The following is a 27,651-nucleotide window of genomic DNA, read 5'->3' on the forward strand; positions in this document are numbered from 1 at the left end:
TACAACCATTTATCACTTCAATAATTATTACTAGCTTACATCATCCCACTCCAATTACTCATAAGCACAACTTGATTTATAAAACATGGTTGCTGCCCTCATTATAAATTTCTTGCACATGCAACTCCATATACAACAACCTACCCATTTTCAAAACTTTACTAGCACAGCTACCACTTCCTTAGTCCTTGACATCAAACACCACATCGTGCAACTGCACCTACACACCCAATTCAAAGTCCAATCAAACTCCCCACAACATAATCAATAAACCTAATTTTGTCCATATCGATTATACATCAGCTCCATTCAAACACAATCCACCAAGTTCACAAAACACAATGGAACTTCCTTGGAAATTCATTCACATATTCATATTATACTCAATACACAAGCCATAGCACAACTACACCATACACATTCACACTTACTCCCCAATCACAATCACAACCACATATCTAATCCCAGCACTTCACACAACACACAATCGCATCACAAATCCAAGCACAACTTCACATTCAACCCAACACTTCACAACACCCAATCACATTACCAACCACATCCCACTCCTTCTCAGCCTACCACAACCAACACAATCATTATACACATTAAAATCACATAAACAATCTAGCAAAATAAATAGGATAAAGATTATACCATAAAAATCTAGAGATCTGCATTGTTTGGGGATGTACCCAAAACAAGGGCTTCGGACTGGCTGGATGAACATGGAGGCTCATGGTGGTTCAGGGGACTGAGGGAGATAGTGGCTAAGGGAGGTGGGGCTTGGGCATGGGCTATGTGTGGAGGAGCTGGTGGCGGTGGCAAGGCCATGTGGTGGAGGGACAAAAAATGGGCTAAGGGCCTCAGGTTGGCTAGCTATGGCAAGGGATGGGGTCACACAATGTCATTGGGTGAGAGGTGATATCATGGCGTGGAGTGGTGGCTCGGGGTTGTGGTGGCCGTGGCTAGAAGGTGGCACACAGTGGGTACATGGATTTGCTGTGTGTGTGTGAGAGAGAGAGAGAGAGAGAGAGAGAGAGAGAGAGAGAGAGAGAGAGCGTTGACGAGAGGGTGAGGGGCTAAGGGGTAAAAGACCCATGGTGACTCGACAGTGAGGGGAGCCGCTCGTAGTGGCGTAGTTAGTGGTGATGGGTGGTTCGTGGAGAGAAATTGAGGGAAAGGAAGAGAGAAAGGGTTGCGGGGTGCTTTAGGATGGGGGGTCTGAGGTGGGGAATCAGGGTTGGATGGGGCCGACGACGTCAAGAGGGTGGTGCCAGTGGGTAGCAGCGATGGTGGCTGGGACACGTGATGAAAAAGAGAACCACGCCATGAGAGAAATGGGTGGCTAAAGGGGGGAGGAGAGAGAGGGGCGGTAGACGGGGGAGGAGAAAGAGGGAAGAAAGAAAAAGTGAGGGATCTAGGGTTTTAATTCAACCTCTACCTCTAGGGGTCCCTAATTTTAATCTACTAATGGATATTTAAACACGTAAGGGATGAAAATAAACTAAGTAAAATAAGTAAAAAAAAAATGAAATAACATTAGATTTAAAAATTCAACTTATTTTGCTTAGTCCCAAAATAATAATTTTCATCATAAAATAAAATATTGAAGCTCACTAAATATTTTTTAAGAGAAATAAAATCATTTAAATAAATAGAGTTTTCAACATAAAATAAGGAATATTCAATAATACTTTTAAAGAACTAAAATCATTTAAATAAAATGATTTACTAAGACTGTATTACTTTTGGGGCTTCAAAATACAAAAAGGCTTACTTTAAAATTAGGCTTGGTTCAATAATACCAAAAATACCCCCATTTAAAATAATTTTTGGATATTTCAAATATTTTGAAGACTTTAAAACATTGGGCTTGATTTAAAAATTATTTGCTATATTTAAAACACAACCTCATTATTTAAAACGTGTAAATGAGATTCATGACCAATCAAGAGAAAATTGAGTGGTAGGTTACATGTTGTGTTAGCCTATGTCGTAGTATTCACTAATGAGTTGTGTCATATTAACCCGTTATATTAATAGATCGTGTTAGGGTTTGAGATTTTGACATGATAAATTTAATGAGTCATGTTCAGGTTGACCCATATAGTATAATATACATGTCTTGACATGATACGAACACAACCCATTAACACGATTTGACACCCCTACTACTCGCCTGAGATCCAATCACCTCACCTTGGTGCGAGAACTTTGCCTCCCAAGGTGCTCTCTTGGGTTACAAGCCTTTTGGCTCCCAAGGTGCTTGCATTAGTTACGAACACTTTCCGTAGAGAGCTCGCTTGGTGTGCGAGTCCTTTGCCTCCCATGGTTGCTTGTCAAGTTGGCGAGTTTCATACTCTTTCAAGATTCTTACTTTGTGTGTGAGCACTTTGCCTCTCCAGGGTGCTAATTTGGGGTTGAGAACTTTCCATTTTATTTGTTTAGTTGTGTCCTCCTAGACTATGAATTGTTAGGCTATTATAGACATATATTACAGTGTTTTACCTACTCAATTAAATTTGATACATTTTTCGCACGAGCAATCAAGTGTGTGCAATGCATGTGTGATTCTAAGGTAGTTAATAATATAATGTGAGATGTGGACGATGTGACTCAACAGAAGCAATACTCACTTCTTCCCAAATTACAGGTTTATGATACCATGTATATCTAGCACATTGTATAGATTTGGAAAAGAAAAAACTTATTCATTATTCTATTAATCATTATCATCTCAATATCTCTTGATATGATATTAAATAATTTGTAGATGAATGAAATATAATAAATAACTTTTTTAATTATTTAATGCCACATCATGAATGATGAGGAGATAATAATAAAGGATGATGAGTATTAACGCTAGTAGAAACTACAACATCTATAAATTAATGAAAGCTGGGAGTGATTTTTAGTTACATTCAATGCATGTTTTGTTTCCTCTTGCTGATTGCTTGACTGCTTCTATGTTTTGACTAAGTCCCTGCATGCATTCAGGTTAAACATTCAAACATTTATGTCCCTTGAGTATGTGACAATCACATATATATTTTTTCTTTCAGTAAAAGGACATGACACTTTTTAACTTTGGACTTCTAAAAAATTATGAGCTTATCACATATTTAAAGGAATTAAACGTGTCTTTTTATAGATGTGCTGAGTGAACTTTCAATTTCAATGTTTCATTCAACGTAATTTTGAGGAAGATTTAGACACAGTTTAGATTGCAAGATTCTCTCATCTCATTTCACATCTCAATATTCAAATACACAAATGCAAACACTTTAATTTTAAATTTTTAACTTTTTCATTTATTCTTATCTAATTATTACAACTTTTCCAAAATTTTTAAAAAAATAAATAAATTAGTTTTTTCAAATACCAAAATAAAAATAATATTCTAATAATATTTTAATTTTATAAATTTTTATTCAACGTTTTTCTCTCATTTCTTAAAATTTCATCAAACATTTTAACTCAAACTATTTTACTTCTATTCAAAAATTATTTTATTACTTTGCATAAATTATCTTATCTGACTATACAAACGAGGCCATAGTCATTACAACTCTCTCGTCTCTAAGCGAAGCCATATGTAAAAGGAAAAATGGGAGTAGAATTCCGGATGCCTTGTGCACTGTTGGCTTAGCGTGCTTTATCAAACTTTTGGCTATACGTGTCAAATCGTGTTAACGGATTGTGTCAAAACATGTATATTATACTATATAGGTCAACCCTAACCCGACCCGTTAAGCTTATCGTGTCAAAATCTCAAACCCTAACACGACCCGTTAATATAATGGGTCGTGTCGTGTCAACCCGTTTTGACCCATTAATGAATATTACGAAATAGGTTAACACGATATAATACAACTCGTTTCAAACTATTTATGTAAATAGGTTAAATAGACTCAAAATTAACCTATTTGACCTGATTAAATTTAGTATAATTTTATATAAATGTTAAAATTATAATATCTATAAAAATTATAAAACTAACTACAAGTCCAAAATAACAATTTAAATAATAAAAATATCAAAATTAAAATTTTAACAATTTTATTTTAGGTATAAGGGTATAATTGTATCTTTAACTTTCTTATCGTGTTATAACGTGTTATAACGGGTCAAAATGGGTTGACCCATTATCGACCCGTTAAGCAATCGTGTCTTAACGGGTCAACCCATTTTGACCCGATCCCGTTAAGACTAAACCCTGACTCGCTATTATCGTATCGTGTTCGTGTTGGGTTAACGGGTCGTGTAACATATTGCCACCCCTACTTTTGGCACCAGTAATACCTGTTGTTGATAGTAGAGAAAACACCAAAAACAAAAATACACTACTACTTTTTAAACCTGAAAAATGAAACATAAAACCTGTTCTTGAATTTACAATTTATTATTATTATTATTATTATTATTATTTTTATTTTTATAGTGAAACATTGTTCATTCATTCATAAACAAATATTACAACTCTGACCTGAGAAATACAAGCCATCTATTAACTTTTCGACCTCTCCAGTACACATATTTCTTTGTGACTGGCATGATCTTGCCAAGTGCTATGATAACCTCTCCAGACTAACCATATGAGAGACAACACTCCGTCTAAAACAGCAACAAACCTCACACTTCTATGGAGTGGAGAACATACTCTACGGACCATTAGTCCTAGAGACAATGTTTTTCATTTTTTCATTTTTTTGTATTTTTTTCCTAATACAACCTATAGCAAAGTAAAAAACTAAAAATTATAAATACATTGAAAAATACATGAAAAAACAGACAAACAAAGCACAAAACAAAGACTGATATGGCCCATGAGGGACACGCGCCACACTTGGAGTATGACGAACGGTCTGCTTTGAAGCAGCCGTTGGTCCTGGACCCAGAAAAGCCACGTGTGGCGGCAGAAGAGCACCCCTAACCGAGACGCATGAGATTCACCCGCTAACTTTGGACCACACGTTGCCACTCCGTTCGGCAAACTTCTTCCTCATCTGAAGGATCAGTGCCTCAGGAATCTTGTGGTGGGGCGCGTGGTGGTCGCTGGACGCCGGAGAGCACTAGATCAGCCTTTCGCCATGCTTTACACTGAAAAACAACGAAGAAAAAGATGAAAAGAAAAACTAGAGATGAGAGGGAAGAGAGATGATGGCTCCTCCCCCTGTTCAATTTCTGGTGTGGGGGTGGTTTCTAGAGAGAATGAGGAGCTTCTCTCTCTAAAACTAGGGCCAGCTCTATGTTTTGCCCACTTGAATTTACAATTGAACTTAGAGCATTCACATCCTATTCCTCATAAAATTTTCTATAATTTAGCTAAAAAGTACATTCCCTAAATTTTTTCCCTAAATTTTACTCATCTTTCAAAAACTTCCTACATCTCATTCCCTATCCTTTCTCTATTCTATTAAAATAATATTTCTCTATTCTTTCTTTATTACTTTTTTTTTTTTACTTCTATTTACAAATTTAACTACTCAATATTTTTTCTTATTTTTTGAATTATTACTCTAGTGAATATTTTAAACAAAAATTTAAATTATTTTTTGTGGGTATGATAATATTTTTATAATTAATTTTTTTATATTTTCGTAATTATTTAAATTATTTTTAAAATTATTATTTAAAACTATAATAAATATGAGTATAATAGAAAGTGTAGATGATTGGAAATAGATAAATATAATAGAAAGTATAAATGATTAGAATAAAATATTAATAAAAAATAATATGGGGATGTACAGTAGTTTCCCAAATATGGAGAATCACTGTACATTTTACAAATATTTTTTCCAAAATGGAGATCCGGATGTAGACATGATTTTAAGTAAATCCCTAAAATTTCTATCAAATTATGGGGACAAGTATCATTTACGGTACCGGTTGAAGATGTTCTTAAACATGTTAAATTTTATTACTTAAATAAAATATATTTTGGGTATATCAGATAAATTGACTTATTTTCTTATATATATATAGTATATTGTGCATTGATAGACAATGCAACTCTTTGAAATATATGAAAAGAGAAATGTAAGTTCCACATTGATTAAATAAAGTGTAGATAAGTAGCATATGTTTAATCCTGCTCAATATAGTATTATTTTAAAGGGAAGGAGAAGCAAGGACAACGGAGCTTTGGACGCTATCATACGTACTTGGTACCCCTACATTTATTTTGAAAATCTCTGTCTCGTAATTATAAAAAATAAATAAATAAATAAATAATGTTTTTAGTTGTTTTACAAAATGTGCTACTCTAAAACAACGAATTAGATCATTACTTCATTGTATTCTAAATATAATTTTTTTCAATATTTTATAATACGTTAAAAGATGATAGAATATGTGCTAAAAAAAATCGTGTTACAATCAAGTCTTGTAATTCAAATTTTTATTTTTCTGCCTCTTCATTCCCTTATTTTCGTTATAGAGTGACTCTACAGTCACGTATAGGAGATCCTCACTGGAATTCCGATGGTGTAAAAATTTTTTTTTATTAATATATATTTTTTTTTTTTTGCTTTTTTTTGTGTATTTTATTAATATTTTTAGATATTTTTTAAAAAAATTAAAATATCATTAAATAATACTTTCTTTAAAAATAAAAATAAAAAATCACTGTTAAAATCCACAATCGGGATCGCATGTCTGGCTTTTAACATTTCTGTTCATTATATTATCTGACAAAACGAGGTAATTTGTCAGGAAGCCCGAACTCCCAACAAAGTTCTCACCGACTTTGCCTCGGGTTCCTTGCCTGGGAGCCAGTGTTGTCCATAAATTTTGAGTTTATGTGCCTTTCAGCACCGTCATTATTTTGTGTTTAGTATGACTTCTTCTGTATCTATTGTGAGAAGAATTAAATAGCCGGCTGACCATCTATTGTTTCTACTCTTGGGGTCAATAGAAGCTATTTCTAAGCAACTTGTTAAACATATCATATAAATAATTAAATCTATTTTTTTTCAACAGTTTAACCTTTTATGGAAGTTGTGCTTTAAATAATTAAATCTATAATTTTCTTGTAAGAGAATTGGTGATTATCTTCCAGAGAAGTGGTGATTTGTTGCTAAGCGGCTGGACCCGAATGCAGACAAAACTCAACGACTCAACAGACAAAAGAAAGCATCTATGCCGACAGGAGCCAGTGCATTTCCTTGATTTTGACGCATATACAGTCCAAATGTAAAGGATGTCATCCTGTTATTTATACATGGTTGGAACATGGTAGCTCTCACTCTTTCTCTCTCCCTCTTCCTCTCCCTCTGCTCAAACAGATCATCAAACTGTATTTATATCAGACAAGTCAATATTATCCTCCTAATATAAACATGGAGATCAGTGAGGCGGTTGGCAGAGTAGATGTTAGACTTTTTGCTCCTTTGGTTAGTCCCACATGGATGGAAAATGGGAAGGAGCAAGCTCTCAAGACTTATAAATAAGAGGCTTAGCCTCTTAGTTTAAGTGCACCAGTCAAATGCTTAGCTAGTAACTTTTGACTCTAGTTAAATTTCTCTGTTGTCCATTTTTGTAAAATGGGAAGAGGTGTGAGTTAAAGTTTTGCTAGTGGGGAAAGCTTTGTGGGTGTGTTTGGGGTGAGGAGAGAAATTATGTGATTGTAATAATTTTTCACATAGTGTATTTTCTTCTCTGGGTCTGGTGGTTTTTCTCTTGTTTTAAAGTTTCCACGTAAAATCTTGTATTGTTATTATTTCTCTATTTTTTCCTTGTTATGCCTGCAAAGGGTAGATCCTAGGGGGGGTGAATTTGGGAGGTCCAAATTCCCAACAATTGGTATCAGAGCCACTAGGTTCTTTTTGTGGGGTGGAGCTTTGGTGTGGTATTGTGGATACGTACGGTCTAAGGAGGTTCTGTCTAGGAGATTGGAAATTTTAAGTGTGTCCATGGTGACCCTCCAATCTTTCCTGGGAACTGACTTAGTGAGGTACTATTCATTTCTACGGTAAATTCATCAAAACAATATTAGGAAGTAGGGTTTCAAATCTTGTCAGATTTGAGATGGAGAAATTGGTTTACACAAGGTGTGGAAGGGCAGATCAACCCCTGAAGTCAGCAGTGATTCTAGCGACTGGTGAAACGGCTAGTATAAGGAGCTGGTTCGGCAAGTGGCTCCAAGTCAGTAAATGGAGATACTGGTATTGATGCTAATGTTGTGTCTCTCTCCATGAAAAATGAGACATGTACATCCTTATGGCATGCTGCTAATTCCCAAAGTTGCCATGATAGAGGATGTGTTAATATTAGCAGGTCCACAAGTTTGCACACAGGCATTGGTTTGGCATTAATGCAGGGTGTGTGGTGGAAATTCATGTCGATGACTGATGAACTTCCAGGAGAGCCAAATGTGGAAGTTACACCATAATTTTCAGCAAGGTTGTTTTCGACATGGGCCGAAGTGAAATGCTTGGAATTGGTTTATTCTAAGTGGGTATGCTTTTATGGTGAAGCATGATAGCGGAAGCTGTGAAGATCTTCATTGAGGTGGAGCTTGACTGTAGGACCAGTCAAAGTCGCAAGGTGGAGATTGTTGACTATTTTGCTCCTTTAACTTAAGTCCCACATGGGTGAGAAGTGAAGGAGGAGCAAATCCTCAAGTCTATAAAAATGAGGTTTAGCCTCATGGTTAAGTGCACCAGTCAAATGCTTAGCTAGTAACTTTTGACTCTAGTTAAATTCCTCTGTTGTCCATTTTGTAAAATGGGAAGAGGTGTGAGTTAGAGTTTTTCTAGTGGTGAAAGCTTTGTGGGTGTGTTTGGGGTGAGGAGAGAAATTATGTGATTGTAATAATTTTTCACATAGTGTATTTTCTTCTCTGGGTCTGGTGGTTTTTCTCCTGTTTTGGAGTTTCCACGTAAATTTCTTGTGTTGTTATTATTTCTCTATTTTTCTTGTTACTCCTGCAAAGGGTAGATCCTAGGGGGGGTGAATTTGGAGGTCCAAATTCCCAACAGTAGACTATGGTGGGTCTCTGCCTGTTGAGACTGTGCAAGCTCTTGCTTCCAACAACTTGAAGAAAATCCCACCCAGGTACCTCTGGCCTAAGATGGAGTATGAGGAGTACTGTTCAATTGAAGAGAACCTCCATATTCCAGTTATCGATCTGGGAAAGCTTATTAGGCATCAATTTACAAGTCCAGAAGATGAACTGGAAAAACTCCAATTGGCTTGCCGTGACTGGGGCTTCTTTCAGGTATATATGTGTGTGTGTGTTTCTTTCTTTACACAGTTTATGCTACAGAAAGAGATTGTTTTCGGTTTGCAGCCCTATTAATTAATTCAGACAGGCTTCAAAGTTTGGAAGTTTAACATACAACATATTAAATTATAAAAAATAATAAATTACAGCTTAAAGCTATCATAAAGTTGTAATGTACACTTTTTTAAAATTCATCTGTCGAGATTGCAGTAGAACTAACTTTTTCAAAATGAATACAGTAGATAACAGCTATAAGTATAATAAGAATGGAAGTTCAGATGACTTTGTATGCCTCCAGGGGAGGAACCACTTAGAAATAAGTTTATTAAGGCCCCCCCAAGACACAACTTTTAGCACATTAACAAGTTTTTTAATTTCATTTATTTTTTTCAAATTTCAAAGGCTAGCTTCTTTTGTTTTCTCAACAATTTTTTTATACTTGCACCCTTCTTCTTCTTCTTCTTCTTCTTCTTCTTCTTCTTCTTTTATTTTATTTTTTTTTTTTTGGGTGCCTATGCAAGTGATACATTTTTCAGGTAAAGAAATCATCTGGTAAACTTATAATGTCGTGTTGCCAACTTTTTTTACACTTCTCCTTTCAACTTTTTTTTACCATTAATTTAGCAATTAGAGTGAGGGCAACAAATCTCTAATGGCTAATTGTGATTGTGAACAATAAGTTGATAAACCATGGAGTACCAGAGGAGTTGATTGAGCAAATGAAGACTGATACAGAGGACTTCTTCAAGCTGCCATTGGAGGAAAAGAAGGCTTATGCTCAGCTACCAAACAACATTGAAGGCTATGGCCAAGCCTTTGTTGTGTCTGGAGATCAAAAGCTTGACTGGGGTGACATGGTCTTTATTCTTCCCCAACCTATCCCCCAAAGGAATTTGAGATTCTGGCCTTCCATTCCCACTTCTTTCAGGTAAACTAACCACAAAAGTCTCAATAAACTAATACAAATATCACCAGACGTAACCATTTGATGGCCACTTTCATATCAGAGCAACCTTGGACAAGTACTCAACAGAGCTGCAGAGACTCACAATCTGCCTCTTGAGATTGATGGCGCAAAGCCTGGCGCTCGAACCCAAGAAGCTCGTGAGCATGTTTGAGGAGGGAGTTCAGGGGATCAGAATGAACTATTATCCACCTTGCATGCAGGCTAACAAGGTTATGGGGCTGGCAGCCCACTCTGATGCCACAGGATTGACTCTACTAATTCAAGTGAATGATGTCCAAGGTATGCAAATCAAGAAAAATGATAAATGGGTTCCCATTAAACCCATCCCTAGCGCCTTCATAGTTAACATCGGCGAAATCATTGAGGTGATTAATTCAGAACTGAATAGAAAATAGCATTGATCTTCACAGCAAATTAACACCTTTGTTATACCATCTTTATTGACCAAGTCTACTTACTGTCAATGCAGATCATGAGCAATGGAGAATATAAGAGCATAGAACACAGAGCTGTTGTGAACCCAATAAAGGAACGTCCTTTCAATTGCAGCATTTCACAGTCCAAATATGAGGACAATGATTGGTCCGGTGCCCGATATTGTGAAGGAGAATACTGCAAATTACAAGACTATAAACCCTGAAGAGAGACTCGTTATTACCAGCAAACTTGATGGCAAAACCCTTTTAGGCCATATGAAATCTGAGCATTGCAAGCTTGATGAATAGTTTAATTCAAGATATGCCAAAGCTCGAAACCAACCACGGCGGAGGAATTGAAGACAGAAGAAGTTAACCCCACTCTTCGTATAAATTTAACAAAAATCACTCAAGAAGCATCCAAAAATATTCATTGCAGGAAAAAAAAAAAAAAAAAAAAAAAAGGAATTGCAATTAATCATAACTGAAAGATGATCCGAAGAGTCATAACTGCTTTGTGGATGGCTTAATGGTTTAATTGGGACCTTGGGACCCAAATTGTTTTAGAAATATAGTTTGTTTTCATTAATATATATATATATATATATATAATCATAAAAAATTCTTAAATACTCTCCAAATATAAATTCAAACTCTCTAATCCTTTAAATCCAATTGTCAGGGCCACTTGAGACAAGCCCAGTGGCCTGCCAAAACTTGTATGCATCCAAATAGACTGGCTTCAGTCACCACACGGTTAACTGGATTCCAAAGGACCAAAACCATAAATTAAGATGACCCCAGAATAAACTGGATTCCAAAGGACCAAAACCATAAATTAAGATGACCCCAGAATAAATACTCTGCATATAAAGCCACATTTCAAACTAGTAATAAATTAGTAATCCCAAGAGTCCCATCATCTTTATTTTTTGTTCTTTCTTTTTCGTCTATTCTTTTTTTTCTTCCTAAGTAAACAAATTTATTGATAAATTAAATAGTTACATGATACTAGATTCAATGGAGAGGGAGTTCCTAAAAATCATCCAAAAACAAACAAATATAACACAAGTGAAATATTAAACAAAAAGAACAATCTGAAGCCAAAAAATTAGCTCCCACCCATTTTTCATTAAGGGGAAGCCGCTTTAAGCAGTTTTTGCATAGCCTAATAAACAGACTATAAGATTGCGATTAAAAGTTGCAATGAATCTGTATGTGCTACATCTTGTTTTGTCTAGACAAGCTGTAGGAGACTTCCACGACTATTTTGTCTTGATCATTGGTTAGGAGAAATGGAAACGTAGGAACATAACAATTGAAGGATGCGTTGATATGCCAGCATAAGAGCTTCACTGTCTATGGAGATGTGTGTGGTTCACACGCCACTTTAGGAAATAAGGTAGTGGTATGATCTGAGAGATCCGAAGCCACTAATCCCAGTGGTGCCACGTTTGATGGTGATAGATTACCATACGACAGATTGGCGTCTGGAGAGTCTACTGGCAAGACGCATGGTGGTCATAAAAGGCCGGTAGGCAATAGATTGACACATCTTGGTGCTACGGATGAAAAACAACAGAAAAATTGAAAAAAAAATACTATAGACAACTTTGTCGTTGGCTAGACATGAGGAGAGAGGGAGGAGACTCCCCTCTAGGCAAAGGAAATGGAAGGATGGCTGAAAGTTGGCTAGAGAGAAAAATAACTCTGGAGAAAGAAAACAGCCTGGTTGTTGCTCATATGTTTGTTTTTCTTTTTCGTCTATTCATGTTGAATAGCATTACAGCAATCGCATGAACCAGTAACCTGACAAACCCCACAGACCTGCATTAAACAAACGTTTCTCTCACACAAGCTCAGTTGTTTTTGAGAAGCTTGACTTAGTTTGCATTTTACGATTTTTTTTTTTTTTACCCATTTAAAAGCCAATTTGGCGAGCCATGCTCTTACGATGCTGCAAGTCTGAACAGTGGCACAAGGTAAAAAATGATTTCAGGGTTTGCCAACCCAAAAATATATATCACCAATTAGTACAGATAGGTTAAAGGGAAAAAAAGTTAGAAGCTATTGTTATCACTTCTATAGTTAATTTTATCTTCCTTCTGGTGCAAGTAACCCTCCGTGCTTTTCAGTTCAATCGGTGAGCTAGTCTTAGTCTGAAGACACTGGTTCAAAGTTCAAACTCCCTAACACAGAAGCATGCTGTGCATTAAACTAATGATAGGTGCCTTTACAAACAAGAAAAGAGAAAAACGATGATAAATAAAAAAATGAAAATTGAAGTAGACATTGAAGGAGACATTAACCCAAAAGGACACCTATCATAGGAAAAGCTTCACCAAGAAAATGTAGAAAACAATTGAAAATAGCCATAAAACAATTTGCAGATTGAAAGAAGTAGCTTACATACTACAAATCTATTTTCTCTTCCCTTTTTTCAGTCATTAAATTCACTGCCTACGGGAAATCAAGGTGTGAAGCTTTCTATTCCTTCAATTCCTCCTTATCTTTGGTGAATGCAGGACTTGATCCTTATCTCTGGTATAAGTTCAATTGACTTTTATAAGCTAAGCTAATGGATGCCTATGACTCTTCCAATATGATTTCATTGGAAAATGCTACTAACTGAACAATCATCATGAACACGCCAGATAGTTTCACCCAACAGATTTGCCACTGAAAGAACGGTCAATTGGGGAAAGTAGTTCTTCTCTGCAATTGGGATTGTGTTTGTGATAATCACCTCTTGAAACAGGCCACTTGACAGCCTTTCAATTGCAGGAGGGCTGTAGAGAAAAAAGTAACAATAGAAGAGTCATATGATTGAGATGGTCATACTCAAATTCATCACCTTTTAAACTTAAACTGAAGGTCCAGTAACAAGATGTTTAATATCTCAATAATCTCTAATTACAGTGTGGACCACTGCTGATATTTTAGTGATTTTGACAAAAAAGAGTAGAAAAAGGCCAGCAGTCAACCATTTCACTGTGCCCATTTAGAACTGCCAGCCTTATCATAAAGAAGTTAACAAATTTGCGCTAAACATCAAGGAAAAAAACAAAGGAAAAGATAAACTGCTACAAATGAAGCCAATACCTAAACACAGCGTGAGTGCAGCATGCATACACCTCCCTGGCCCCCTCTTCGTGTAGTAGAGCTGCACCTTTAGCAATGGTTCCTACAGCAAACAACAAATTCACTAGTTATAAGATGATATAAATTAAAGGAAACTCGTACAACTAATTATGTCCTCTTTCTTTTTTATTTTTTACTTTTATATTATTTTTAAGCCTTAAAAAAGAAAATCCCCTCTATGCTGCTCCCTTTAAACGAATTAATTCCCAGGGTACAGCCAAATCTAGGATGGTAAACATCAACTCCATGGAGACGCCTAATAATAGGAGGGGAAAAAATTATGCAATAATCAACCCATTGTATGAACAGAAAAAATAAAAAAATAAATTTGTGTCATGATTTTCTATTAAAGATGGACAAGTTGGTCAGTCGTGTGGTTTAATAAAGGCACAACTCGTGCCTTTATTAAAAATAAAACTAAATTAGAAACTTCATGAGAAAATTTAGTAAGAAATATAAGAGAAAATGGGGAATATACTCACGCCAACCCACAAGGAGAGACATAACCCAAATGATAAATTTAAATAGAAAATCATTAGCAATTGAGATATTTTCAAATATTAGCTAAACATTAAAGGCTCCAATCTCCATGTGCAGGAAGGTTTAGGATTGCAGTTTGGCACTCAAAGGTACTGACTCACCAGCAGTGTCAATCATGTCATCCATCATCACTGCAACCTTTCCTTTTACATCTCCAATCAGATTCATCACCTGCAATGTAAATATTAGACATGGTTTTTCGGATGTGGAAGACAAAACGATCTATAAAACAAGTCTTCATGGCCGTTTAGGCCATCTTTGGTTTACTAGAATTTTCCAAAAAATTTTCAAAATCATTTCATATCAAACCAAACATCTTTAAATCTCAAAAAAATAAAATCTATTTTAAGTTTTCAACTCTTCATCTAATCTTTGCCTAATCATTATTCAAACACAAAAATCAGTATAACTTTTACAAATTTCAAAACAAAAATAATCTTGAAAAATTATATTCAAACAACTTTTTAACATTTTCTATCCACTTTCACAAACTCCAATACAAAACTTATTTTAAAAATGATTTTTATTTAAAATTTTCTCTCTCCTTCCCCAAAACCTAATCTCAAACAAATTCTCACATATTTATAACATTTTTGGTAACCAAACATGGCCTTAATTTAAAATAACATCTAAGTGAATAAGAAATTTCATCAAGGCAGATGTAACCTGAAAAAAAGATAGTGTCAAAGAGTACTCATGCAAAAATTACCTCAGCAACATTGTGTCCATGACGCCTTTTGTCCACAATGGCTAAAGGTGCATCAGATAACTTTTTTGCAAAAGCACGTGCCCTTGCTACCCCACCAACATCAGGGGAAACAACTACCAAATCTTGAGAGTTTATCCTCTTACTGGCAAGATAATCAAGAATCACGGGCTAGAGAGCACACAACAAACAATAGTATCAGAGACCATTAAACTAGTGAAAGTCAACAATCAAGGCTATGGACTAATTTACCTGAGCGTATACATGGTCCACTGGGATATCAAAGTAACCCATGGACTGCCCAGAATGAAGGTCACAAGCAAGAACACGGTTTGCACCTGCTTCTGTGATAAGGTTTGCGACTAGTTTGGCTGCAATCGATTCACGCCCTTGGGTCTGGAAAGAAAAGTCACAGATGAAGAAGACAATGTTAAATTAGCCTATAAAGAATACAATATAGTGCAAACTCTTATAAACCATTGCTTTGGTTAAGATACATAGCTCAAACCAATCATGTGAACTCATTGTGTTCAATCAAATCAGATTCAGCCATATCCCCCTTCAACGACAACTAGATCATTCAGGCTTATTTTTTTTTTCTTAAAAAAAATAGATAGAAAAATAATTAAAGGTCATAAAAGTACACTGTACTTTAGAACTTGCCTTTCTGTCAGCTCTGGCATATCCAAAATATGGAATCACAGCAGTAATGGTTTTGGCCGATGCTCTACGACAAGCATCTATCATTATCAAAAGCTCCATGAGATTTTCATTTGCAGGAGGGCTGGTCGGCTGTACTAAGTATACATCACATCCTCTGACACTCTCTCGCAACTGAACATATATTTCGCCATCAGCAAATCGCTTTATGTTGATATTCCCAAGTTCCAGGCCCATATACCAAGCAATTTCCTGGGGATAAAAAACAGAGATTGGCAACATAGGCACAGCATTCCAAGAATTATATATGTATCTTGTGTTGGGAATAATTATAGAGGATTTTTTAAACAAAAAAAAAACTCACATTCTCACACATGCATAAAGAACTACATTCACATTTTGGGAGAATAGTAGCCGTTCAAAGCAAAGATACAAGCATTTGGACAGTTGGACCTGATGCAGAAGGATGCATATACAATAAAATCTAGCAAATTAAAAAAGCCCAAAAATTGATTCTGAGAAAGATAGACATATGGCACCTGAAAAGTGAAAGGTTCAATTCCATGTCATGAAATAATGAAAAATTCATCCAATGATTCCAAATTTCATAAATTGAAGACAGTGAGCATGCCAGATCACTGGTGTGCAGATAACGTTCAGACTAAAATAATCAAAGAGAATCGTGGCACAACCATTAAAAAAGGGAAAGAAAAACTCTAGAAGCATGACAGAATAAACCATGGACAACTTGCAAACCTTGAATGATTTATCAATACACTTATTTGTGAACAATCAGTATTGACAATAATATAGAACATGAAGACAAAACCCTTGCCCATTACCTTCTTTCACCACTTAAAACAGAAAATAATTCAGTAACAATATCTTACTCATCCAAATAATAAAGTACTAATAGTACCTGAGAAAGTGTAGGATTTGCAGTGCCAGAAAACAGTTTCAGCCTGGTATTAGTCCTGTTGATTGTTTTCTCCATAAGTGCAGTTTCCAAAAACTTGGGTAGATTCCGTTCGTTAAGGATGGGAACAATTGGTTTCCCATTTACACTTTTGAAAGGTGGTTCAGATAGATCACATTTCTAACACCAAAGAAGACACCCATATCAATTATATTTGAGGACCTAAATTACATGTACCTCAAAATTTGAGAAGAAAAGCTGCTGGAATAACCATGACAGAGTTTATCCGTGCCCCATAATTTTAGTTTTCACTCATATATGTTGCAAAAGTATCCCAAAGGATATATTCAAAATACTTTACAGTCACTAACTTGAAGCTCAGGACAGTAAAAATGTTTGGTAAACCAAAATTTTCAAATTATTATTATTATTTTAATCAAACCAAACATCTTCAAAACTCAACTCTTCTCTTTCAACTTTTTCTATTTCAACTTATTAACCTTTTATCAAATCATTACCCAATTATTAACTAAACAAATAAATGAATACACCTTTTACAAACTCCAAAAATAGATACTCTTAAAAATTATATCCAAATAACTTTTAAATTCTACCTATTCACATTCACAAACTTCAATACAAAACTTATTTTTTAAAAAAAGTTATTCAAAATTTTCTCTCTCCTTTCCTAAAAATCAATCTCAACAAAATTCTCAAAATATTTCATAACCAAACATGGCCAAAAATTTTGTAATTTTTGAGAATTCTTGAAAAGTTTTGAAATACCTTTGTAATAACTTTGCTAAGCGTAATGCTCCTCATCATTCCATGATGTAGTATTAAATGATTGAAAAACTATTTATTATGTTTTAATTGTTCCTTAATCATTTGATGCCACAAGGTAGATAGAATGAGATATACTTTGTAATGAGATTTGTAGAAATTGGTAGGTAGAATTATATAGTTATTTAGTTAAAAAAATTTCTTCGAATTATTTATGATTTTTTGTAAACTTTTTTAACGGAAAATGATGTTTTTTAAGGGATAATATAATATATATTGATTGAAATTGATTTTTTTTTTCTTTTTTTTTTTAAAAGACGGAATTGAATTAAAACCAAACGTAAGTTACGTAACTATATCCCATCTTCAAACTAAGAAAATTATACGGCAAACCCAAACCCACAAATTAAAAGAAGGAGAACCCATTTATATTGCAACCACTTAAAAATCACAATTTGAACATATGACAAATTTTGGCTTAAATTTTTTTCCCATTGGAATTAGATTGAAATTAAACAGAGCAAAAGAATAATCCAAAAACTCACATTTTGAAGCCGTGACAGTACTTAAAAAATAAAAAATAAATTTATGCATGTATATATTATGGGGAGACAGAGAGAGTTTACGATGCTGTTAGGGGCTTGAATTCGAGAGCGAGAGTCGCAGGAGACGAAGCGCCTATGGCTGAGGGAGCAGCTAGAGAACAGAGACGAGGCAGCAGCCGAAGAAGACGCAGAACCAAAACCGGCGGCGGACGAGGAAGAAGAAGTATATGGCAGAGTCAGCGAGGCAGCAGCCATGGCTATTGTATTAAGTACGGCTGGGCACAACGAGAGAGAGAGAGAGAGAGAGAGAGAGATTTTTTTTTGGGGGGGTGGGGTTGTTGTTTTACTTTCTATGGAGGCTGGCACTCTCCTTTTTCCTTTATTCTTCCTTGTGTATCAATGGCGGGTCTTTGCGCTTTCCACGAGATTCGGATTTTCGCATAATTACCGAGGTCGGTGCGTCGTGGAGTTGAGAACCAAGTTACGGCGCCGTTTTAAGGTTGTTTCGATTTATCAGTCAAAAAGCACTAGTAAAAAGTAGCCAGGCCAGTCAAGTCTTCCACGTTACTAGAATTTTAGTTCACATTAAAATACTTTAGTCTTAAACGTATTATATAGAAATAAATTTATAAATTAATATATTTTGATATAATATGCCGTATTTTAAATTATTTTTATTATAAATAAATTTCATTAAACCATATTAATTTATAAATTTACTTCGCGTAATTTCTTTATATTTATAGTAATTCTTTAAAAATAATTTTATAATTTAAAATATCATATTAAATAATATTAATTTATAAATTTAATTTCATAAAATTGACTAAATTTTTCGTATATAAATACCTATTCTATTATAATAAATGATTATTTAACTGTTACAAAAAATTTTTTTATTTTTCTATTAACTTTTATTTTTTCTTTAATTTGATATCTATTATTGACCTTACTTATTTTATTTGCAATAGATCAAGATTGTTTGTTACATTGAAAGAAGATAAAGATGGATTCATGCACATGATTAAAGTTGAGTAAACATATCTCTTCTGCTAATCAATAATATCCACGGGGAAAATAATAGTTACAACAGTTGTACATGAAAAATATTGATATTAAAATAACAGATATTTATATATAATAGTTATGTTATTATATAAATAGTTATAAATAAAAAATCACTTTGATATATGTAAACTATATTTCTTTGAACTATACAGTTTATCGTACAATGATATTTATGGAGAAATATATATTTCTTCTGTCCGTCGACCGGTGGTTCGGCTATTACAAGTATTTTAATAGCTTGATAATTATAAATTGCCCATGTAGCTTTTTAATAGATGGCCATAAAATATCTCTATTTTTTACCTGTTATTTACCCATCATGCCACCCATTCATGATGTGTATGTCATCACCATATATAAACAGCAAATATTGTTAATACGTAGATGTAACTTTTTATTTTCGTATGCTTCTTGTCTTCCATATGGAGGAAAAAATAAAGAGAAATTGAGATAAATGTCGAAAACATTTAACTAGAAATATGTATTCCATCCTTAAACTTGAAAATAAGTTTTTACAAAAATAATTTCACTCAACCACTCTACCAAGTTTTTCAAATTTCACAAAAATCTTAAAAATAGAGTGTCAATTATTAAAAGATTTAGCTAGTAGCGTCTTAATATAAGTATTTTTTTTGTATAGTTGGTATTTACTATTTAATATTAGTAGATCATCTAAAATGTGTATTTGTGTAAAATTTTGTTTATAGATTTGATTATCTGTGATTTTTATTCCTTAGATATATATTTATTATTAAAAGTCTCCATTTGTTTTTTTATTTTCTCAATTCAAAATTATCTTTTCGTTTATAATTTACTATCATTTTAATCAAATTTAAATCCATAATTAATTCTTACAATATATCTAATTTCTATAGTATTATTTAATTTCATGATGAGTATAACTTAGAATACAGTTTATTCATACTAATATATATATATATATATATATATATATATATATATTATATGTCTCTCACAATACTTTTTATTTGTAGAGGTTAGCTTTTTAGATCTTAATTTGTAAACATAATGATTAAGAGAAGTTAATATACTTTTAATTTTAAAGATAGTGGGTATTTTTCTTTTATATATTTTATTTAGAAACTTCGTCTTTTTTATCATAAATTTTCATTTTAAATTAAAACCTTTTCATTTTCCTTTCTAAGATCGAGATGAAAAAAATATTTTAAATTCTCCGAGTTCAAGAGCGTTGACTTTATAGAAGTCAATTTTTATTTTTCTTAATTTTTATTGAGTTTAGATAAGGTTTGCTTTCATGGAAACATTTTGGCTCCACCAAAATTAAATAATATTTAAAATGAAAAACACAATTGAAGTCACGTAAGGTACGCGTCATCTTGAGTTTACTTGATCATGTTCAAACCTAAAAGCAAGCAATGGTAGTCTTTAAAAAAAAAAAAATGATATTAATCAACATTTCAACCCTTCTTTTTTAATATTTTCTGACGATTGAAAAATGAATAAAAAGGAACAAAAAATATATAGTCATTTAATGCCATATTAAAAGCAAATAAATAGGATAGGATGGATTATAAGAATTGGATACTGTGTATTGAATATTAGGTCTTGTTTGTGTTGCGAAAAGGGACGAATGATATATGATGAGTTTTACATCCAAAAAAGAATTACACAAAAATAATCTTAGAAACTGACATAACTTCATGTGAAATGTCAAATCTGTATTAAAATAAAGTAATTTTACAATCTAAAAGATAATATCAAGATACATCAGTTTGTAAAATTATTATATAATCACTTTGTAACTATAATATTTCTCATTATATATACAGCAACAGGCTAATTCGTAGACCGCTCTGGCTGACACCATAATAATCTCTTTTCCATGTCCAAAGTATGTAATGATTTAACATAAAGCGCAAAAAATGTGGAATAAACGAGAAGAAACGTTCCAAAGATGTCTATATTCTATGTTCACAACTAAGAAGTGAACGTGCACCAAACCAAGCAACCAACCAGGAACCATCCAATCTTGGCCACGTGATGCTTCCTGGCTTTGCCATAATCTTAAGAGCAGCCATTAATGCAATCAGAATTCGTGAATTTGTAGATTCCTAATCAGGAAATTTCATTAAAGAATGAAATTTATTACATAATCATCATGTATACCTATGTATATTAAATATATATATATATATATATATATTAAGGCCATTCGCTGATGTGACATCAAATATTGGCTGATTAAAAAGATAACAATATAACTTTTCATGTCACATCAAAAGAGAATTACAAAAATGATAAATCAGGACCATGCTAATAAGTGGGAAAAGGATGAAACAAGTGGAAAGCGTGACTGAAGCAACACGTTTCCTATTGAAGCCCTAAACGTGTTTCAAACGCTTCGAGAAGTCAATATTGCACATATTCTTCCTGGTTGCATATATCACTGCCACCGAACAAGACACAGAGTTCTAGAATATCAGGAGCTGGAACATTGCTAGCTTCTTCTTATGCTTGATATCCACGCGATTTTTGGTATTATTCAATGTTACACTGAGACTAGGGATAGATCAATATTGCAATATAACAAGTTGGTCATCCTGAGTTAGACTTTGATGGCCTGCCCACGACCTTTCTTCTATCTTAATCTGTTATTTCAGGCCTTCGGCAAAGTTGGTTTGGCGTTCAGTCAGCTAAGGCACCTCTGAAGAGTTTGCCAAGCCATGTTCCTAAGAAATCACAGAGAATAGAAACATGAATGTTACTAACTCTGGGCCTACAAGCATTCACTTTATTTGCTGACCTTTTTGTGGAGGCAGCTCTATACTCAGAAAAATATAAAAATAAAACCTGTAATTAGTATGATATGAATTAGGATTCACTAGAGTTGCTGTCTGAACTCTAGGACCTCGAATTTGAGAGAGATCAACACAGAGAGTCCTCATAGACAGCAATATATGTTACACTGAGTTTATCTTGCCCCAACTAGATCCTAAAACTCAGTCAAGATGATGTGTGGAGCGGGAAAAATAAAAATAAAAAAATGAAGAAGAAGAAGACAGTATACCTCGTGAGAAAGATGAGCTTGCGAGAGAGAATTAAGCTGGCAGCTTTTCATATTTGCAAGTAACTGGACCACTGGTTGCAGATGAGGAACACTGCAAAAAGTTGTTACCTAAATAAGGCAAGAGTGCCAGGTATAAAATATTGTCAACTTAAATATCAGAGTGGCAATCCAAAGGTTCTCTCTTTTATTCTGTGATATAATTGTCGCTTATGTCCCAAGGCAGCATACATACATGTATGCAATACAGCATATTATTACAGCAATGGTCATACAATGGTATGAAGATTGTGCTGGATGGTTTGTGCTTGAGAATAATTACACGGAAGCTTACATCCAAATCTGAAAAAATGGGGTAAACTGTGTAAAATGGAAGCCTACTTGCCCACAAAAAACAAAAGCTTGAGGAATGCAGTCGACAAAATACAATTTACATTGCATTTTTCTGTCAAGAACAAATGTTAGTTTTGGATAATTCAAAATGCTTCTGCTTGATCCACACCCCAAATAGAAATGGCCAAGCAGCTGGGGGTGAAGTTGAATGACTCAGAAGGAAATCTCCAACTAATTCTGAATAGATAAGTGCTTTCTTCCAAAGCTCAATTGTTTCTATGTTTAAAATTTCAGGATCTAAAATATCAACACAACATAAAAATTGCCCCATCTCAAACAAGGAAAGAGACCAAAAGCTTTTCAAAATGCATTCATGACCCAGAATATGTGCCACGTTTATTTACACGTTTCCTTTAAAGTGAGAGTTACATCAGAAAGTTATTGATGTATTTTAAAGGCCATTTCAATACCAACTGTAATCTGAAATAAAAATGGCGTTCTACATGCCACAACCTGTGTAATCCATTATCCATATGTGCATCCAAGGATGAAATGACATGAGGCATCTGCTCCAACACCTGCAGCACAAGAAAAGAAGAATAGAAAGATCAGAATGTGGTAAAGATATCCGATTCTTAAGAAACAAAAAAATAAAATAGTCCATATTTATTTTGTGCAGCAGATCTACATACTTGCCCCGTATTCTTGATTATAGAGGTTTTTGCCAAAAGGTTCTTTGGAAGCTTTCTCAGTTGGGCCTGCATATGACACAATAATAATTTATGAGCAACCATGCACAACAGACTATAAAGGAATATCAGTTTTCCTTTAACAATTTAAGATCCTTTTGACAAGCACCAATTATGTACATGGTTCATGAGAGAAAGCCCAAGTACAAGGGTCATATACAAGAGCAACGCATGGGAGTGATGTTCTAATGATACAAGATATTCATGAATGGTCATGCCATTAAAATCAAGTTCAATTGACAATTGGAACAAGGTGTTAAAAAAGAAAGTTCTAAGTTCATCCAATGACCGCTCACAATCTTCAAAACTTCGCTCATTCCTCTCCCTCCAAAGACACCACCATAGACAAATCAGAACCATCTTCCAAATTGCAGCAATCTGCAAAGTGCCTTGAAGACCTCTCCATGAAGCTAAGAGGTCAATCACCCTTATTGGCATCACCCAAGCTACACCCACCCTAGCAAGAAAGTAATTCCACAAGTTCGGGGCAATTTCGCAATGTAATAGTAGATGATCGACGGTTTCTCCTCTCTTTTTACCCATACAACACCAATCCAATACTATGATACGGCGTTTCCTTAGGTTATAAATAGTGAGAATCTTAACTAAAGAAGTTGTCCATACAAAAAATGATGTCTTTATGGGGGCCTTTCTGTTCCAAATGCTCTTCCACGGGAATGGATTGGCGTTATGCTTAGAGATGGATTGTTAAAAGGAGCGTACTGTGAACTTGCCGTTCACCGAGGGGCACCAAAAAAGCTGGTCTTCACCTCCCCCTCGTAGGGACATAATAGATTAGGTTGTAGAATTCAAAGATTGATTTAACTTCCCAATCATGGACAGCTCTAAGAAATGTGACAGTCCATTGGGGGGTGCCGTTAGAATGGTCAAGGACGTCCGCAATCGAGGCTTCATTCATTCTTGCTATACCAAAGAAGTCTATATAGGCTTCCTTAAGTGCCATGTCACCATGCCATATGTCATGCCAGAATTTGATTTGGGACCCATTACCCTCCTCAAACTAGGCAAAACTAGAAAATACGGTCCATCCACGGTCTATATTGCAAGGTCTAGTTACCGACTAAACCTCTATATTTTTGGTTGCGATCTTATGACCGAAACCAACACGTGCACTTCCTCTGGATGAGGCACACCTAACCCAATCAAACTGTAGGTGTAGGCCGCTTGGCTAGCACCCTTGGCACCATGGAACCTCGGCATGAACTTTACACGAGGGACAGGGCGCCACAACATCTGCTTCGAACTAGTGAGTTTCCACTCCATCTTTTCTAGGATATCATTCTAAATGGATATCGATTTGTAGTGAGCACCCACTAGGAGACCAAGATATTTCTTGGGTAAATGAGTAATCTTACATCCCAAGATAGACGTCATAGCATCCACATTTTGCACTTGCCCCACTGGAACTACATCTGATTCGGCAGAGTTTACCTTCAATCCAAAAACGACTTCAAAGCATAGGAGGAGAGCCCGCAATGCATGAATACGATCATGGCTGGGCTCACAAAATACCAGGGTATCGTCAGCAAATAAGAGATGAGATATATTGAAAGAGCTTACTTACAAAAACAAAAGGAAGAAGATATATTGAAAGAGCTAGTGTTTACCTTCCCCACTAACAAGCCAGGTATAAAGCCACCCTCCTCATTGATCATTTTGCTAAATGCTTTCATTACAAAAACAAAAAAGTAATGGAGATAAGGGATCCCTCTGTTTCAATCCCCACAAACTTTCAAAGAAACCCCTTGTTGTGCCGTTAATCAAAATAGAGAAGAAGCGTGGGGTAGAGATGCAATGTTTGATCCATGAACACCACTTCTCCTGAACCCACATCTCTCGAGCATATAGAGTAAGAAGCTCCAATTGACTTGATCATAAGCCTTTTCCATATCTAGATTGCAAAGAAGCCCTTGCTCTCCTAATTTGAGTCTACCATCCAAGCATTCGTTAGCAATAAGCACCACATCAAGTATTTGCCTCCCTTTCACAAAGGCAATTTAGGGCTTTGATATTACTTTCTCCACCACCATGCCTAACCTGTTCACCAAGACTTTTGAGATGATTTTATACATCTCACTCACCAAACCTATGGGGCAATAATCTTTAGCCTCAACCACCCCTAGCTTTTTCGGAATAAGAGGAATGAAGGTTGCAATAAGGCTTTTTTCAAACCTTCCATTTTCATGGAACTCTTGGAAGACCCCCATGATATCACCCTTGATCACTTCCCAACAGAATTGTAAGAATGCCATAGTGAAACCAACCGAACTTGGAGTTTTATCATCCATCATGCTTTTTAACACTTTCCGAACCTACATTTCTTTAAAAGGCCTCTCGAACCATCCTTTTACTTGTGGGTTGATGCTATCAAATGTAAGTCCATCTATTCTCAGTCGCAAAGGAAATTGATCCGAAAGCAAATTATCATAGTAGTTGACAATGTGATCTGGCTTTGGTTTGGTTAGAGGTAGTCACCCCATCTACCAACAAAGTATCAATCCCATTGTTTCTCGTGCAAGTTAGCCACCCAATGGAAAAACTTGGTACATTTATACCCTTCCTTCAACCAGAGGGCTCTTGACTTTTGTCTCCAAGATATCTCTGCCATGAGAGATACCCTCTCAAGTTCTACAAACACTTGAGTTTTGTGAGCCCTTTCCACTTCTAACATTTCCCTTACTCAAATACGTTCTCCAAACCCTTAAGTTCCTCCAAGAGTAACTTCTTCTAGCTTTCCACATTACCAAACACCTGTTCATTCTAGCTCTTCAGGTCTTTTTTCATTTCAATGCTTTCAATTTACACGTTAGGATTTAACTTGGAGTTCCATGGAATTTATAAGAAGTCCATCATTGTTTAACTTGATCAATAAAGCCCTCGGTCAAAATGCCGTGATCATCTAGTGAATAAAACAATTCTTGCTTTCACTAGTAAGCATCTGCAAGGGCATTTATGTGTGGACACTAACACTATGGAAGCACATTACAAAAAAATTCTACAGCATAAACGCAGGTAAGAGTAAAGCACTAGCAACGATATATATATATTCATTAATATTCTATAAACTTACCTAGGTGCTAGATGTGATGATGTCCAAAATTCCAATCATGTTCTATCCATTTCAAATCATATGACCTGCCTTCAAGACTTCTGGCCCTTTGCCATGTTTAAGATTCATGGCCTCAAGGCACCATCAACCACGTTACTAGATAATAGCTTCTTATCCAGTTCCCAAAGATAAGTCTCGCTCTTCATGCTTCACCCAAGTTACCTACATTATTTCGCTCCATTCCTACGGACCACCAACTTTCACATATATTTTTCAGTTAAGTTCCAGTCTATATTTTTATTCCTCTCTTGAACACATTTGCATTTTTGTTTTATTCTACATAAGTAGTATATCTTTTGAAGTGGTAAGTTACTTGACCTCAACCTTTACCCTGTTCATATAAGGGAAAGAGGTATTATTTAAACTAGAACTCACTGGCAAATTATACAAGTATTCTACGAACCCTTTCATATGACCCCAGATTGATCAAATTATTCCCATACTAACAAATTTCACAATTTATATTAAAGAAATGGATCAGATTTTGCCTCTCACTCTAACTAGCCTCTCTTTCTGCTTCATCTACTTGTCAAACAGTTATTACTACTTACATACATGCAACACATGGTCTTATAAGAAGAATGAAGAGATTCAAAAGGTTAAAGAGACCTCGCATCAGAATCAACAGAGAAACAAATTAGTGCTTCTTATTTGCACTACATATGATGTATGCACAAAAATATTGTAGTCGACGAGTCAATCGATCTGGCAAAACAAAAAATAAAAATAAAACAAATATTGTATCCTCCAATGCTATTTTTACCTATTCAAAAAATAAATAAAACAGATATTCGTACTCCGATTCGAATGAGAATTAAATTCGGTGTTTCAACATTCATCGACATGTGCAACATACAGAGTTCTTTCCGAAGAACATTCAATCTTTCAAATTAACCAAAACCCACATACAAAACGGCTTTATTATAGAAAACAGGACAAACCCACTGAGCCACAATGCACTGGGGGTGGGGGGGATGTGGTGCTAATTGCCTGAGAAGCAGAAGACTGTTGCATCAGGTGAAGGAGATTGGAGGTGGACCGAACGGTTTGAGAGATCTGATCGGCCACGGAGGCTTTGGCCGCGCCTTCTCTGCTGCTCCCGCGGTTCGCTGAGGTTGCCATTGTTTACAAATACGAAGACCCCTGCGGCAGCTTGGTAAGGTAGCCGCAGGTACCACCGTACTAGCCCTCAGTAAGGATATGGTCCAATTCTCCGACCCAATCTGGAAGAAGGAAAATGCTGCTGTGCCGCCTGGGTGTACCGCTACAGTTTACAGCTCGTTTTTTTTTTTTTCTTTTAATTTTATATATATAATTTTAAACTTAATGATTAGAAAATAATTTTAAATATATTGATGTATTTTTTTATTTAATAATTAAAAAAAAAAAAAACTGAGCGGTATGCTCATCGATATA

The 27,651-nt window shown here is 35.0% G+C and overlaps 2 protein-coding genes and 1 pseudogene across 2 annotated transcripts; 1 reads left to right on the top strand and 2 right to left on the bottom strand.

Moving 5' to 3' along the window:
* Window positions 1-8,037: 8,037 nt before the first annotated feature.
* Window positions 8,038-11,572, top strand: LOC122282359 (annotated as a pseudogene).
* A 1,218-nt stretch (window positions 11,573-12,790) lies between these two features.
* Window positions 12,791-18,271, bottom strand: LOC122280469 (ribose-phosphate pyrophosphokinase 1-like). The gene is made up of 8 exons (XM_043091372.1): window positions 17,991-18,271; window positions 16,585-16,761; window positions 15,669-15,917; window positions 15,258-15,401; window positions 15,009-15,176; window positions 14,401-14,470; window positions 13,721-13,802; window positions 12,791-13,407 (listed from the first exon to the last, which is right to left on the bottom strand). Exons 1-8 carry the CDS (start codon window positions 18,162-18,164, stop codon window positions 13,227-13,229), a joined length of 1,245 nt encoding a protein of 414 aa, XP_042947306.1. The 5' UTR covers window positions 18,165-18,271; the 3' UTR covers window positions 12,791-13,226.
* A 2,909-nt stretch (window positions 18,272-21,180) lies between these two features.
* LOC122281936 (tobamovirus multiplication protein 2B-like) lies at window positions 21,181-27,517 on the bottom strand. The gene is made up of 5 exons (XM_043093811.1): window positions 27,226-27,517; window positions 23,049-23,114; window positions 22,870-22,934; window positions 22,027-22,117; window positions 21,181-21,688 (listed from the first exon to the last, which is right to left on the bottom strand). The coding sequence occupies exons 1-5, from the start codon at window positions 27,355-27,357 to the stop codon at window positions 21,653-21,655; spliced, it is 390 nt and encodes a 129-aa protein (XP_042949745.1). The 5' UTR covers window positions 27,358-27,517; the 3' UTR covers window positions 21,181-21,652.
* Between the last annotated feature and the right edge of the window lie 134 nt (window positions 27,518-27,651).

The sequence above is a fragment of the Carya illinoinensis genome, chromosome 11, assembly GCF_018687715.1.
Source record: "Carya illinoinensis cultivar Pawnee chromosome 11, C.illinoinensisPawnee_v1, whole genome shotgun sequence".
Classification (NCBI taxonomy): Eukaryota; Viridiplantae; Streptophyta; class Magnoliopsida; order Fagales; family Juglandaceae; genus Carya; species Carya illinoinensis.